The sequence below is a fragment of the Hyla sarda genome, chromosome 2 (genome assembly GCF_029499605.1).
Source record: "Hyla sarda isolate aHylSar1 chromosome 2, aHylSar1.hap1, whole genome shotgun sequence".
In the NCBI taxonomy this organism is placed as follows: Eukaryota; Metazoa; Chordata; class Amphibia; order Anura; family Hylidae; genus Hyla; species Hyla sarda.
In genome coordinates this window covers 219,401,035-219,418,160 of record NC_079190.1, presented here as the reverse complement: position 1 = coordinate 219,418,160, position 17,126 = coordinate 219,401,035, and the positions used below count along the sequence as shown (strand labels likewise).

At 44.5% G+C, this 17,126-nt stretch overlaps 1 protein-coding gene across 2 annotated transcripts in view; it reads left to right on the top strand.

Annotated features, from left to right (window-relative positions):
* Positions 1–17,126, top strand: part of ZZEF1 (zinc finger ZZ-type and EF-hand domain containing 1) — a 192,308-nt gene that overhangs the window by 54,381 nt on the left and 120,801 nt on the right. For both annotated transcript variants that reach the window (XM_056556404.1, XM_056556405.1), the window contains exons 11-13: positions 15,752–15,897; positions 16,455–16,566; positions 16,775–16,990. In XM_056556404.1, the coding sequence (XP_056412379.1) occupies positions 15,752–15,897; positions 16,455–16,566; positions 16,775–16,990 (474 nt within the window). The remainder of the gene's footprint in view (positions 1–15,751; positions 15,898–16,454; positions 16,567–16,774; positions 16,991–17,126) is intronic.

Here is a 17,126-nt window from a genome sequence, read left to right as displayed (position 1 = left end):
GTGAACTACAACTCCCAGCCAGGAGACTACAGAGATACAATATAGGTGTTGGTGAACTACAACTCCCAGGAGACTACAGAGATACAATACAGGTGTTGGTGAACTACAACTCCCAGCCAGGAGACTACAGAGATACAATATAGGTGTTGGTGAACTACAACTCCCAGGAGACTACAGAGATACAATAGAGGTGTTGGTGAACTACAACACCCAGGAGACTACAGAGATACAATAGAGGTGTTGGTGAACTACAACTCCCAGGAGACTACAGAGATACAATAGAGGTGTTGGTGACATACAACTCCCAGGAGACTACAGAGATACAATAGAGGTGTTGGTGAACTACAACTCCCAGGAGACTACAGAGATACAATACAGGTGTTGGTGAACTACAACTCCCAGGAGACTACAGAGATACAATACAGGTGTTGGTGAACTACAACTCCCAGCCAGGAGACTACAGAGATACAATATAGGTGTTGGTGATCTACAACTCCCAGGAGACTACAGAGATACAATAGAGGTGTTGGTGAACTACAACTCCCAGGAGTCTCCTGATACAGTAGAGGTGTTGGTGAACTACAACTCCTTTATACACTCAAACAGCAGAAAGCTGTCACGGCATGCTTGGATGTATAGTCTTACAACAGCTGGAGTCACCTCTGCAACTCCAAGCATGCACATACAGCAGAAAGCTGACAGGACATGCTGGGATTTGTAGTCTTGCAACAGCTGGAGGCACCACTGGAATTCCCAGCATGCCCGAACAGCATATAAAATAACTGGGCATGCTTGGAGTTGTAGTTGTGAAAAAGATGGAGGGACCCCTATCAGGACAGTTTTAAAGACAAACAATTATGTTTTTTTTTTTACCATTTTTACTTTCACTATCCACTCTCCAGTGCTGACACTGCTGATTCTAGCTATGCAGACTGTCTGTCTACAGTGAGCATGGAGGCAGCCTGCTTCATCACTGGACAGGAGCCAGTGTGGGGAGGGGGAGATGAGCAGAAGGGGAGGGTGTATGCATAGGGAAGGGAGATGTGGGCGTTACAATATAATAATTTGCTCGGGGGATTGAACAGGGGGAGGGCAGCAGCTTACAGGAAGTAAGCACAAGGCATGATGGGAGATGTAGTTTTATTTTCACTTCTCCGTAATTCGTGTGCTGATAACGGGAGAACGACTGGGCCAATTTTGATGGGGGAGACATCGTTGGAAAGGTCTTTCAAAGACCTATTAAATGAGGTAAAAAAAAGTTTTTTTGCCCAGCACTGCAGATGTCCTTTAAGGATGAAGGGAGTATCCATACGCCCGTTGGAATTTCGGTCCCCGCCGCGCGGGACCGGACCGGGGTGACTGCTGATATCTATCGGCAGGCACCCCATGCAAATGCCCAGGGGGTCATTAGACCCCCCCCCCATGTCGGCGATCGGCGCAAATCGCAAGTGAATTCACACTGGCGATTTGCGACGATTCCGGGTCATTACGGGTCTATGGTGACCCGGAATAGAAGGGGGATTGCGGTTGTCTAAGACAACTACGATCCCCCTGAAGGGATAGGAGTGAGGTTGCAGGGGTGCCACCCCTCCTATCCCTGCAATTGGTTGTCTAGACGCGACCACCACTAGCAGATCGGGGGGCGGAGGGGTTTACTTTCGTCTTCCCTGTCCTGCCCACCCACAATAGACAGGGGGGAACGGGGAAACGAAGGGGAAACGCCTAAGGTCCACTTACCCCTCCAGAGGCTGCGGGCGACGGTGATCGGCGGGCGGCGACGGAGATCGGCGCGTGCGGCAGAAGACTGCTCCCTGGATCCTACGGAAGCCGGTAAGTTGCCTAGCAACATCTGGAGGGCTATAGTAGCCCTCCAGATGTAGCCCTCCAGATGTTGCAAAACAACTCCCAGCATGCCCAGACAGCTGTTTGCGGTTTTGGCATGCTGGAATATGTAGTTTTGCAACAGCTGGAGGGCTGCAGTTTGAGACCACTATATAGTGATCTCTAAACTGTATCCCTCCAGATCTTGCAAAACTACTACTCCTAGCATGCTCAAATAGCTGTTTGCTGTCTGGGCATGCTGGGAGTTGTAGTTTTGCAACATCTGGAGGGTCACAGTTTGGAGATGACTGGGCAGTTGTCTATAAACTGTAGCCCTCCAGATGTTGCAAAACTGCAAATCCCAGCATGCCCAAACAGCAAACAGCTGTCTCACCATGCTGGGAGTTGTAGTTGCGTAACCTCCAGCTGTTGCATAACTACATTTCCCAGCATGCCCTTCGGCGATTAGTACATGCTGGGAGTTGTAGTTTTGCAACAGCTGGAGGCACACTGGTTGGAAAATACTGTTAGGTAAGAGAACCTAACTGAAGGTTTTCCAACCAGTGTGCCTCCAGCTGTTGCAAAAGTATAACTCCCAGCATGCACGGTATGTCAGTACATGCTGGGAGTTGTCGTTTTGCAACAGCTGGAGGCACACTGGTTGGAAAATACGTAGTTTGGAAAACCTTCAGTTAGGTTCTGTTACCTACCAGTGTGCCTCCAGCTTTTGCAAAAGTACAGTGCATGCTGGGAGTGGTTTGATTTTGAAACAGCTGGAGGTTTGCCCCCCCCCCCCCCCCATGTGAACGTACAGGGTACATTCACAAGGGCAGGTTTACAGTAAGTTTCCTGCTTCAAGTTTGGTCTGTGGCAAATTTTTCGCCACAGCTCAAACTCCTAGCGGGAAACTCACCAGTGCGAATGTACCCTAAAAACACTACACTACACTAACACATAATAAAGGGTAAAACACTACAGATACACCCCCTTACACTGTCCCCCCTAATAATAATGAAAAACGTATTGTAAGGCAGTGTTTCCAAAACGGAGCCTCCAGCTGTTGCAAAACAACAACTCCCAGCATTTCTGGACACCCACTGACTGTCCAGGCATGCTAGGAGTTAAGCAACAGCTGAAGGCACCCTGTTTGGGAATCACTGGCGTAGAATACCCCTATGTCCACCCCTATGCAATTCCTAAATTAGTCCTCAAATGCGCATGCACTCTCTCTCATTTTGGAGCCCTGTCGTATTTCAAGGAAACAGTTCAGGGGCACATATGGGGTATTTCCGTAATCAGGAGAAATTGCACTACAAATTTTGGGGGGCTTTTTCTCCTTTCACCCCTTATGAAAAGGAAAAGTTGGAGGCTACACCAGCCTGTTAGTGTAAAAAAAAAAAAAAAAAATGTTTACACTAACATGTTGGTGTTGCCCCATACTTTTTATTTTCACAAGCAGTAAAAGGAAAAAAAGCCCCCCAAAATTAGTAACGCAATTTCTTCTGAGTACGGAAATACCCCATTTGTGGGCGTAAAATGCTCTGCAGACGCACAACAAGGCTTAGGAGTGAGATCGCACCATGTACATTCGAGGCCTAAATTGGTGATTTGCACAGGGGTGGCTGATTTTACAGTGGTTCTGACATAAACGCAAAAGCATAAATACCCACGTGAGCCCTTTTTGGAAACTACACCCCCCACGGAACGTAACAAGGGGGGGTATAGTGCGCCTTAACACCCCACAGCTGTTTGACGAATTTTCATTAAATTTGGATGGGAAAATGAAGAAATATTTTTTTTTTTTTGACTAATATGCTGGTGTTACCCTAAATTTTTCATTTTCACAAGGGAAAATAGGAAAAAAGCCACCAAAATTTGTAGCCCCATTTCCTCTGAGTAAGAACATACTCCATATGTGGATGTAAAGTGCTCGGCGGGCGAACTACAATGCTCAGAAGAGAAGGAGCACCATTGGGATTTTGAAGAGAAAATGTGTCCGGAATTGAAGGCCGCATGAGTTTACAAAGCCCCCATAGCGCCAGAACAATGGACCCCCCCCCCCCACATGTGACCCCATTTTGGAAACTACACCCCTCATGTAGTGTATTAAGGGGTACAGTGAGCATTTACGCCCCACATGTGTCTGACAGATTTTTGGAACAGTGGTCCGTGAAAATGAAAAATTTAATTTTTCATTTGCACAGTCCACTGTTCCAAAGATCTGTCAAACGCCAGTGGGGTGTAAATACTCACTGCACCCCTTATTAAATTCTGTGAGGGGTGTAGTTTCCAAAATGGGGTCCACTGTTCTGGCACCACAGGGGGCTTTGTAAACGCACATGGCCCCTGACTACCATTCCAAACAAATTCTCTTTCCAAAAGCTCAATGGCGCTCCTCCTCTTCTGAGCATTGTAGTTCGCCCGCAGAGCATTTTACGTGCTAACATGGGGTATTTCCATACTCAAAAGAGATGGGGTTACAAATTTTGGGGGGCATTCTCTCCCATAACCCTTTATAAAAATTGTAAATTTGGGGAAGAAATTGCACTTTAGTAAAAAAAAAAAAAAATTTTTCATTTACACATCCGATTTTAACGAAAAGTCCTCAAACACCTGCGTGGTGTTAAGGCTCACTGGACCCCTTGTTACGTGCCTTGAGGGGTGTAGTTTCCAAAATGATATACCATGTGGGGTTTTCTGCTGTTCTGGCACCATAGGGGCTTCCTAAATGTGACATGCCCCCCCCAAAAACCATTTCAGCAAAATTCACTCTCCAAAATCCCATTGTTGCTCCTTCCCTTCTGAGCCCGCTACTGCGCCCGCCGAACACTTGACATACACATATGAGGTATTTCCTTACTCGAGAGAAATTGAGTTACAATTTTTTGGGGGCTTTTTCTCCTATTACCACTTGTAAAAATTCAAAAACGGGGTCCACAAGAACATGCGAGTGTAAAAAATGAAGATTTTGAATTTTCTCCTTCACTTTGCTGCTATTCCTGTGAAACACCTAAAGGGTTAACAAACTTACTGAATGTCATTTTGGATACTTTGAGGGGTGGAGTTTTTATAATTGGGTCATTTTGGGCTATTTCTAATAGGAAGGCCCTTCAAATCCACTTCAAACCTAAACTGGTCCCTGAAAAATTCCGATTTTGAAAAATTTTTGAAAAATTGGAAAATTGCTGCTGAACTTTGAAGCCCTCTGGTGTCTTCCAAAAGTAAAAACATGTCAACTTTATGATGCAAACATAAAGTAGACATATTGTATTTGTGAATCAATATATAATTTATTTGGAATGTCTATTTTCCTTGAGAGAGCTTCAAAGTTCGAAAAATGCTAAATTTTCTCATTTTTCATCAAATTTGGGAATTTTTCACCAAGAAATTATGCAAGTATCGACAAAAATTTAAGTAGAATATGTCACGAAAAAACAATCTTGGAATCAAATTTATAAGTAAAAGCAGTTATTAATGCTTAAAGTGACAGTGGTCAGATTTGCAAAAAATGCTCCCGTCCTTAGGGTCATAATGGGCTCCGCCCCCAAGGGGTTAATATGGGGAAAAGGGTGATTTAAAACTTTATTGGGGGAGGGTTTTTTTTTCCCACTTTTTTTTAAACCTTTTTTTTTAATATTTATATTACACTTTTTTAGCCGCCATAGAGGACTACTTATAGCAATCATTAGATTGCTAATACTGTTCAGTGCTATGCATAGGGCATAGCACTGATCAGTATTATCGGCGACCTTGTGCTCTGGTCTGCTGAAAGGCAGATCAGTGCAGAAGATCCCGGAAGACGGACTGAGGCAGGTGAGGGGACCTCCGTCCGCCATCTTGGCTGATCTGATCCCCACGGCAGTGCCGCGATAAGTGCCACACTGCCACAGATGCCGTGATCTGTATTGATCACGGTATCTGAGTGGTTAATGGCAGACATCAGCGCGATTACTGCTGACAGCCGCCAGGAGTGAAGTGAGCGCATCTCCTGCGCTCGCATCACAGCCGCGCCTTAACTGTACGGTGCTGTGCGCTAAGTGACACTATGCACTATCCTTAAGGGGTTAAAGCAACAACAAAAAAAAGTGAAGGAGGCTTATGATTTTGATTTATTTGTTTTGGTGAAAAAAAATTACCAGTGTATGGGAAACTTTCACAAAGATGGGAATATATCAGGGTCTGCATGCCCTTTTTTTTTTCACTTTAAATTTTTGCGCAATCCTTATTTTGCTTAAAAGTATGTGGATTTTCCTGTGTCTTTTGTTAATAGTTATGCAGTGGTAAGGAAGAAAAAGACCCTTTTCAAAGGGCGCTGCTGTTGTCCTGGTGAGATGAAGATGAAAAGTCCGAGGCAGAAGTATTTTGCAAGATATAGCTTCTTTATTGGTGTAGAATCATAGCAAGCAGGGATACAGGCTAGATAACGCGTTTCGGGGGACAGCGCCCCCTTCTTCAGATCACTGATCTGAAGAAGGGGGCGCTGTCCCCCGAAACGCGTTATCTAGCCTGTATCCCTGCTTGCTATGATTCTACACCAATAAAGAAGCTATATCTTGCAAAATACTTCTGCCTCGGACTTTTCATCTTCATCTCACCAGGACAACAGCAGCGCCCTTTGAAAAGGGTCTTTTTCTTCCTTACCACTGCATATCTATCCAGGACTGGCTAGTCCTGTCCTGTACCCTGGGCTTAGCAGCTGTATCCGGTGGACTATTATCCATACTACTAACCCCACTGTGGGTCTACATGCGAGTTTGTTGCTCGCTCAAGGTGAGCACCCATCATCTACTCTTCGATTAACCCCTTCCACCTGTCATCAACGGTATCACACTAGGCGCCTTTCCGTCGGTCTTTCCTTCTTTTGCTCTTTTCAGATTTTGTTAATAGTTGGAACTTTTAAATGCCAGTTTTGTGGTGTAAACATTGAAAAAATTCCCCTTAAAAATGTATGTGATAAAAACTTTGCTGTATCAATTTTTACCCTCATAGGAAATAGTTGCCGTTATATCCCCATTGTGATTTTGATGCTATTATAGGTTTTCCAGAAATCTTTACATTAAAGATTATTGTGACAGTCAGTCATAACAAGGCAAATCATTCCCAGTATCTCAAGATTATTTTTCTCTTCTGTTTATATCATTGATTCTATTGTCAACCTATTTGTTATCCTGTGTCAGACTTTACGGAAGGTATTCTTTTGTCCAAATGCTATTTTAGCTGGTCCGTCACCCAGCTGTTAATCCAAATGTCTCTTTAACTTGTACATATTGTTGCATGTGCATGATTTGGCTTTTTACACCCTAAGCTAAATTGCTGGGTTGGGAAGGACACCTATACTTTCCAATCTCCTACATATAAACTTTTAATACAACAAAAACACTTAATTGTCTATTCACACATACATGTATTCTGCGCAAATTAGATGGGGGGGGGGGGGGGGGGGGGAGGAGGAGGAGGAGGAGGAGGTGTCGCTAGTCTGCTGGGGTCAGCACGAGGGCTTTACTTATATATCTCCAGCTCTCCCATTGAGATGCATGGTGGGGGCGTGTTGACCACCATTTTGTGTGGTGATCGACATAGCTCTGTGCATGGGGAGAGCCAGGGCCCTGGCCAGGAGATCGGCAAGTTCCCGCGGACTGACCCCACGTGATATGACACTTATCCCACCTTTTGATAGGGGTTGAATTTTTCTAAACTGGACTTCTCCTTTAAAAGGTGGTTATCCTCGATTAAAAACTCTGTACATGGTTGCTTTAATCCACAGAATGTTCATTTATGTTGTGGATTCTTTGTGGATTAGTATCTGATTTTCCCCATTGAAATCAATGGAGAAGGTAAATTCCACAGCAAATCTGCATCATTTTCTGTACCTCTTTCACTGTGTATTTATTGGAGAAAATATTCACAGCAAATCCTACCAGTATGCATTTAAACTTTTAACATGGACCCTTTCTATCTGGCTGGTAAAGTCTGGTTTATTTGTACCTCTGAAAATGTAGTCCAGTATCTAGCATGTGTCAAACGTAACATTTCCTGGAACATTTTTTTTTTTTTTTTTTTAGCTGCAGTTGTCTGGTGTTTTTACTTGTTTTACCTGCATAAAAAGACAACAACAAATGAAGCACCTAAAAGCTGCAGCCCACAAAATGCCACAGAACAGTTTGTGAAGGAGGACTGAGGGTATGTTCACACAATGGAATTTCCATGCAGAATTCCGCACAGAGACTCTGCAACAGCAGTATCCCATTGATATGAATGGAGTTCTGCTGTGCTGAACATACAGCTGAGTTTCTGCTGCAGAAATCCTGATTCTGGAGTCTGCAGAAAGAATAGATATGTCTATTCTTTACGTGGAGTCTGCATGGAAATGCATTGCCATCTATGAGGGAGCAGATTTCCAAGCAGTTCTGTTCTGGTCGTCTCACTAACATTTTCTCGGATAATCTCCATGTGCGATATTGAGTGTGATATTTTGATTATCAGTCTTGTTCAAGTGTTTGTCCTATTGCTCAGGCCTGTTGAATAGAAGTTTGTGTAGATAGCTTGCATTTACACTGGTTTCTATTGGAATTGATGCACAAGCTTTTATAGATGTTAGTTTTACCATATGCTCAGGGCTTTATGTAACTTGGCAGAAAAGATTGCTTTTCTTTGGAAGGTTTAGTGAAACCTCACCCTCTTCTAATATTGTGCTTCCATTTAAGGATAGTTTATAACCCAAGTTAATTCCAAGCTAAATAGTATTACTGAATTGTGCCGTGTGAATATTTTACCACAACAATGTCCTTTACTTCTAGCCGTGATGGTGACGCTGTATCTTCCTGTTAACATAGAATTTATTTGCTATTCAATGCAATATTACACAGTAATAACATAATGGTGTAGGATTCTGGCTTTGTTTATTTGAATAGGAATATGTTAGACAACAATTACCAAGGACCAGCCTGTCTGGGTAAGATTTACTGAAAAATAACAAACACGACAATACTTTAACTGAAATTAGTCTAAAGCCAATTTTCAGATAAATATAGACCTGCCGTAATGCTATATGGGGGAGCCACACAGGTGCAAAATACTGATGAACGGTCCGTCACACCCTGACTATTCCTGAGGAGGGCGGCTTAATATTATACTTGCACATGAGGCTTCTATATGGTGCCAGTCACAAGGCTACATGCAAGTTTACAGCCGGTTAGTGACATCCATACTATTTGATCAGGCACTCTGCCCATGACCTTCTAAGTGCACAACACAATGTACCAATACCCTATACTTCCCCCCAACATCACATGGCCAGACTGCATCTTGACAAAGTTATTTGCTCACAACTTGTTTCCAGAATCTTTATTCTCCTTTAAGTCCTTACACTTATCCACGATGACCAATCTGTGTAGCCGAAACTGCTGTATAAGTAACTAGCAGAGTACCTAGCATTGCCCGGTCTCCTACCTAACGCTTGTGGGAGAGAAAAAAAGCAACAATGACACTCTCGTCCTCATATCCTGTCTCCCATAGTAACTATTCTCTGCGCCTGCCTGCCGGTCAGTCAGCAGGATGTTTAACCCCTTAAAGGGGTACTCCGGTGCTTAGACATCTTATCCCCTATACAAAGGATAGGGGATAAGATGCCTGATCGTGGGAGTCCCGCTGCTGGGGACCCCCGTGATCATGCAAGCGGCACCCTGTTTGTAATCAGTCCCCGGAGCGTGTTTGCTCCAGGTCTGATTACCAGCGACCACAGGGCCGACGGCGTGTGATGTCACGCCTCCGCCCCCGTGTGACGTCACGTGATAGCTGTCACGCCCCCTCCCATAGACTTGCATTGAGGGGCGGAGTGTGAGGTCACACGGGGGCAGAGGCGTGACGTCACACGCCACCGGCCCTGTGATCGACAGTAATCAGACCCGGAGCGAACACGCTCCGTGGACTGATTACAAACGGGGTGCCGCGTGCCAGATCACGGGGGTCCCCAGCGGCGGGACTACCGTGATCAGGCATCTTATCCCCTATCCTTTGGATAGGTGATAAGATGTCTAAGCATCGGTGAACCCCTTTAAGGACCAAGCCCATTTTAACCTTAATGACCAGGCCAATTTTGTTTTGCGTTTTTGCTTTTTTCCTCCTCGCTTTCTAAAAAAAATTAACTTTTATGTCTCTATCGGCTCCATTGGGGGACACAGACCGTGGGTGTATGCTGCTGTCTCTAGGAGATGTGACACTATGGTAATAAAAAAAAATCGGCTCTTCCCAGCAGGATATACCCGCCTTCAGGCTCTGAGCTAATCAGTTAAAGCTTAGTGTCTGAAGGAGGTGGACATGGTCTGGAATTATCCAGACCAGGTCTTCTGATTTTTTGTTTTCCTAGTATAGGGACGTGTTAGTTTTTTATTTCTTTTCTTTTCTGTTTTCAGGTGGGGACTCAGGGACTCAGTCTCCACCCGCACTGTATGGAAGTCCTGGGTCGGATGGTGGCAACTATGGAGGCCGTACCCTTTGCCCAGTTTCTTTACCTCCCCTTTCAACTGGCGATTCTCTCTCTCGATGGAACAGGTCTCCTCAGTCCCTCGATCGTCAGGTTGTTCTCCCTCGCAGGGTCTGTCAGTCTCTGCTCTGGTGGCTCCGCTCCCCCCTTCTTCTCCAAGGGCGGTTGTTCTTCCCCTTCACTGGCAGGTTGTTACAACGGATGCCAGCCTGTCAGGCTGGGGCGGCGTGTTCAGGGATTGGACGATTCAGGGACTCTGGTCTCCCCAGGAGACCCTTCTTCCGATAAACATATTGGAATTACGGGCGATTCTTCTTGTCTTATTCATTGGGAGTCCCGTCTTCAGTCCCGTCCTGTCCGCGTTCAGTCGTACAATGCCACGGCCGTGGCGTACATAAATCGACAGGGCGGCACTTGCAGCTCGGCAGTCATGGCCAAGGTGACCAAGATTCTCACCTGTGCGGAGAGCAAGGTTCCGGCCATTTCGGCGATTCACATTCCGGGAGGGCTCAACTGGGAAGCGGACTTCCTCAGTCGGTCCTCACCCGACCCCGGCGAGTGGTCTCTACATCCGGAGGTCTTCACGCAGCTGCAACCTCTGGGGCATTCCGGATGGGACCTCTTCACGTCCCGGCACAATCGGAAGATCCTTCCTTTTGTGTCCAAGTCCCGGGACCCTCAGGCTCTGGCCGTGGACGCCCTAGTGATTCCTTGGGCGGGGTTTGCCTTATCTTATCTGTTCCCTCCTCTTCCGCTCCTTCCCAGGGTGCTGAGGAAGTTCAAGGCAGAGGACGTCCCCGCCATTCTGGTGGCTCCAGATTGGCCCCGAAGGTCGTGGTACGCTGACGTAGTCAGGCTCCTGGATGACGCTCCACTGCGCCTTCCGCTCCGCCCGGACCTGCTCGCTCAGGGTCCTCTTTGCCACCCCAATTTGCTGTCGCTGCATTTGACGGCGTGGCGGTTGAGACCGCGGTTTTGAGGGCCTGCGGGTTCTCTTCCCAAGTCATTCACACCATGCTCAAGGCTCGTAAGCCCTCCTCCGCAAGAATTTACCACCGTACTTGGCGGTCTTATTTTCGTTGGTGTGAAGCTCGGGACTTCTCCCCGGTAACCTTCTCGGTTCCCCGTCTTCTCTCCTTTTTGCAGTCGGGGTTGGAACTGGGGTTGTCTCTCAGTTGACTTAAAGGTCAGGTTTCGGCCCTTGCTGTTCTTTTCCAGCAGCCCCTGGCTTCTAATTCTCATATCCTTCAAGGAGTGGCGCACGCTCTTCCTCCTTATCGGTCACCCTCTCCCCCTTGGGACTTGAATTTGGTTCTGAGTGCCCTCCAGGGTGCACCCTTTGAGCCCCTTTAGAGAGGTGTCTCTCCGCCTCCTTTCTTGGAAAGTGGCGTTTCTTGTTGCTATCACCTCCATCCGGAGGTTGTCTGAATTGGCAGCTCTTTCCTGCCATTCTCCGTTTCTGGTGATCCACCAGGACAAGGTTGTTTCTGGCCAGATCCTTCCTTTTTTCCTAAGGTGGTCTCGGCCTTTCATCTCAATGAGGACATTGTCCTCCCGTCTTTTTGTCCTGCTCCTTCTCATCCTAAGGAGCGCTTACTACACAAGCTGGATGTAGTTCGGGCTGTTCGGTCTTATCTTTCCATCACTTCTGCTTTTCGTCAGTGTGATTCCTTTTTCGTCCTTATGGAAGGTCGTCGCAAGGAACAACCTGCTTCCAAGGCCACCATTTCTCGGTGGATTCGGTCCGCATTTTCGGAAGCCTATCTCTGTAAGGGGAGGATTCCTCCTTTCAGGGTTGTGGCTCATTCTACCCGTTCTGTTGGGGCATCCTGGGCTCTCCAGAATAGAGCCTCGGCCTCGCAGATTTGCAAGGCGGCTACCTGGTCGTCTTTGCACACTTTCTCGAGGTTTTACAGAGTTCATACTTTCGCATCGGCTGATGCTAGTCTGGGTCGTAAAGTGTTGCAGGCGGCAGTGGATCGGCCATTTGCCTGACTGCTTATCTGCCCACCCAAGGGACGGCTTTGGTACGTCCCACGGTCTGTGTCCCCCAATAGATAGAGAAAAGGAGATTTTTGTTTACTTACCGTAAAATCTCTTTCTCAAAGGATCCATTGGGGACACAGCTCCCGCCCTTTTTGGGATTTTCCTTTTGGTTCTCTGTCCAAGGGTGTATTCAGTTATGTTTTTCTTCTGGTTCTCGGACAGTTCTGGGTTTTCTTTGACCTGTTGGTCTCCTCCTATTGCTCTGGAACTTAAACTGATTAGCTCAGAGCCTGAAGGCGGGCGTATCCTGCTGGGAGGAGCCGACTTTTTTTTATAACCATAGTGTCACACCTCCTAGAGACAGCAGCATACACCCACGGTCTGTGTCCCCCAATGGATCCTTCGAGAAAGAGATTTTACGGTAAGTAAACAAAAATCTCCTTATTTCCATCTACAGACCCTTATAAGGGCTTGTTTTTTGCGTGAACAATTGTACTTTGTAATGAAACCTCTCATTTTACCATACAATGTACGGTGAACCCCAATATTTTGCACATTTTGGAGGGTTTCGTTTTCACACTCTACACCTTACTGTAAAAATGATGTGTTCTTTATTCTGTGGGTCAATACTATTAAAATGATACCCATGGCTAGATCCTTTTATATTTTTGTACCGCTTAAAAAAAAAAAAAAAAAAACGAAAACTTTTTGCCCAAAATCAGTAATCAAAAATCGCCGTATTTTGACCACCTATAACTTTTTTTCATTTTTCCGTATATAGGGCGGTATGAGGGCTCATTATTTGCGCCGTCAACGGTACTTTTTATAAATACCACATTTGCATATATAAAACTTTTTAGATCACTTTTTTTTATACATTTTTGGGGGAATCAAATGTGACAAGCAGCATTTTTGGGCTTTTTATTTTTTATGATTACGCCATCACTGTACTGGATCATTAACATTATATTTTGATAGTTCAGACATTTACGCACACAACGATACCAAATATGTTTATTAAAAAAAAAAAAAAGACTTTTTGGGGGTAAAATGGGGAAAACAGCAATTTTTATTAGGGGAGGGGATTTTTTATTTATTTTTATTTTTTTCTGCTTTATTTTTACATTTTTCAACTTTATGTCCCCATAGGGGACTATCTATAGCAATCATTTGATTGCTAATACTGTTCAGTGCTATGCATAGGGAACTGATCAGTTTTATCAGTGATCTTCTGCTCGATCTCGGAGCAGAGCAGGAGACGCTGGGAAACGGAGGTGAGGGACCTCCGTCCGCCATTACAGATGATCGAATCCCTGCCGCAGATGCTGTGATCTGTACTGATCACGAAATCTGAGGGGTTAATGGCGGAAATCCGCGCGATCGCGGATGTCGGCCATCACCGGCGGGTCCCCGGCTGCATTGCCGTATATGAAGTGAGCACCGCTCCGATGCTCGCGGTCATACACAGGATGTAAATGTACGTCCTGGTGCGCTAAGTACCGCCACACCAGGACATACATTTACATCTGTGGTCTTTAAGGGGTTAAAAGTCCCGGGTAATCTCTGCAGCCTGAGACTAACATGATCAGGTGACGTTCTATAGACTGCATGGGACTTAATAGAAAACTTCCCACACTCTTTAATGAGGAAAGCTTATCACAGATTGCATTTTTTTTTTTTTTTTTTACCAAAATAAAGCTTTCACCAAAAATTTCTATGTTTTGAGAGCGTTGCAAACTTTTTTTACGCCTGCTTTCTGATGTGCACATTGATAAATTCCCCTCTGTAGTGTCAGCCTGAATAAAACCTCACACTATCTTCAAGAGTTCTGAAATCTCCAGCAAATGAAAGCGCATCCTTTGAGAAAGGGAGGTAGATTCATAATCATTTCTTTAGTTTAAGGGGTACTCCGGTAATACATTTCTTTGGTTATATAGTGTGCTTGTGGCTAGTTGAGCCCTTTTTGTAATTGGCATGTGTTACATATGTTCGCAGTATGTGTTTTTTTATTTTTATTTTTTCACGGACCTGTTTGTGGTGCAGGTAGTTCAGTAGTTTTTATGGCTGGTTGTTACGGTCGTCCACACTCGCTGCCATGTCTGTTCTATGTTGTGGACAATACGTCTGGTTTGCGGGCGTTCCTTTTTTCTTTCTAAGAATGTGATCGCCTTTTTCCCCTCCCATCTAATAAATATTCAGTGTGGACAATTGCTGATCTCTGGGGATTGGTTCCATGTTTCCTCGTCTCCATGCCGCCATCACCTGATGTAAAGTTTTCTTGGAGCCATAGAAAACTAAGAGCGCATGCACAGCTTCCTTCCTGCTTCCTTTCACTACGCAGTTAGCGTAGGCTGGCTAGGGTATGTTGGCGCATGCGCAGTTGTTCAGAGGAGTCCATAGTAAACTGTATGCGCATGCATAGTTTACTAGGACTCCCAGGAACAATTGCGCATGCGCCAAAAGACGCTAGCCACCCTACACTAACTGCATAGTGGAAGGAAGCTGCGCATACTCTCTTAGTTTTCTACGGATCGTAGAAAACTATGCTTTGTCCCAGGCGCTGTGACGCTGCGGTGGCTCGTTACATTGGGCTGGGTGCTGCGAGTCTGCAGGGCGGGAACAGCTAACGAAGTGGGCATGAACAAACAGGCCACAAGGCATGCTGGAAACAGTAGTTTAGTGACCGCATGAAAAACTGAAATGAGCGCCACACGACAGGGACAATCTCGTGGAGGCAAAGTGCAAAAAAGGCAACCAAACAGAGACTACAGAGAGAAGGAAACTCATCAAAAAGTTAAGAAAACCCAAAACTAATTGGTCACCGGAGTACCCATTTAATGTAGGTTTCCTTTTTCCTTTGTACTAGGACACATTCTTTCTTTTAATGATAAAAGGACATACAGGAGAGCTGATCTCATGAATGGAGGGTGAAGATAGCTGTGGCTGCAGTCACCAGTGATAGCTATGTCCTTTTAACAAACTATAAAGACAACATAGTTAAAGAAATGTTAGGCTGGTTCACACACCGTAATTTGGTCAGTATTTATTTATTTCCGAAACAAGAAGTGGAACTGAAACGAAGAAAGATTTGCACATTTTCTGTGATTTGTCTCCTCACCTGGTTTTGGCTAAAAATATTGACCAAAATATGATATGAAGCCCATGTTAAATATGGCATAGCAGTGATGTATCCAAAGCAGCATATTTATAGAGGGCCGGATGAAAGCCTGGTAAATTATAGGATCAGTTGGTCTGTGAGCCTATGGCCACAAAGCTAAGAGTGCATTATTTCCAATTCATGGCTACTTGTAATTGACTGCAACGTTGTTATGGCAGCTTTGTTTTTCTTTTCCATGTGGGGCAAGATATTCTGGTGCTTTTAAACAGTTTATAATTTTTTTTATTTAGTGTCAAGTGTCGTGTGTCTTGGCATTTATTGAATTCATGTTCCTTGTCTTTCAGGTCCGGAGAGGTGCTATTGGTGCCAAGTGTGGCTTGGTGTTTGCTTACAACTCAACAGAAAAGTTCCATGCAGAAGAGCATTTCCAAAGATTTGAAAAATTTGATACATGGAAATTATCAGACTTTAGACATTTTGTGAAAGAGAGGTAATTCCTTTTATAGAGTGGCTTTAATTATTTATTGTTGAGGATACTTTGGTGATACACACGATATGCTTGGTAAATAGCATCTTCAGCTGTGTACAGATGGCCAGACAGTTGGCAGACATCTAACTCTTCAGATCCCCACGTGCACTCTCAGCTTGGCCAATGTATTCTGATTGAGGAGAGGGCAAAATGGCGCCGCCAAACACCTCTAGCACTGGCTTATCTCTCCAAGAACAAAAGGATTGTGCATGTTGAAATCAATCATACTATACACTTCGTTCCTCTGACATCTGCCGTAGAGAAAAGATTTGAAGGTTCCCATACTCATTAGATGTCAGCTCATCCTCCCGAAATCGGTTGGTTCATCCCCTTTTAATCTAATTTCTATGGCCATCTTTATACCACTACTTTGTGTTTTATAAAACCATAACTTTACTGGACTTAAAGTATACTTTAAGCTTATGTTTACTATGTATACTTTGAATGTATTTATCAACTAAATATACTTTGTGCACACACCTTTTTAATGCAGGTTTCTTCATTCATTCAATTCATAGGACTAGCAAGCAGTTCACAGAGCGTGGGGAGAATGATCCTGTTGCCTGGTTTGAACTTGAGGAGGAATGGGATGAAGTGGACATCAGAATGCAGCAATGTAAAACTGCCAAGGTGACTTTGACTACATCTGATAAAAATTCTTAACATTAGTCTGTATCCTTATGTTTGTATTTATTCCATCTCTATACAGTGCAATTGAATGTTTTCGTGTTATAGAAATACTAAAAAGTAAAACAATAATATAGGTCGATAGATATGTGTGTAAATATATATTATATATGAAATTTCTGCTTATGTGTTCTATTCTTAATTCTTTTAGTACTGGATGGTAAAATTCCTGTGCACTCGCGAAGATACAGCAGAGCGTCTAGGCGTCCAGGGGATCAGCGCTTTTGGCTACTGCAGGCCACTGGAAACAAAAATTGATGTGAATGTTATGTGTCTGAAATGTAAAGATTTAGCACCTGACAACGTATGTGGAATGACTCTGATTCTTAAAACATTGCTGTTTGTTCAACAACTGGCACATGATATGGTGAGTAACAGCAACTGATACGTCTATATTCAAATATGTCTCGGATATGCCATATTATTATTAAAAAATATTACAACGGTGCAGTTTAACTATCATTATTATTACTGTTAGAGTAGATTATTATTATTACAGTAGT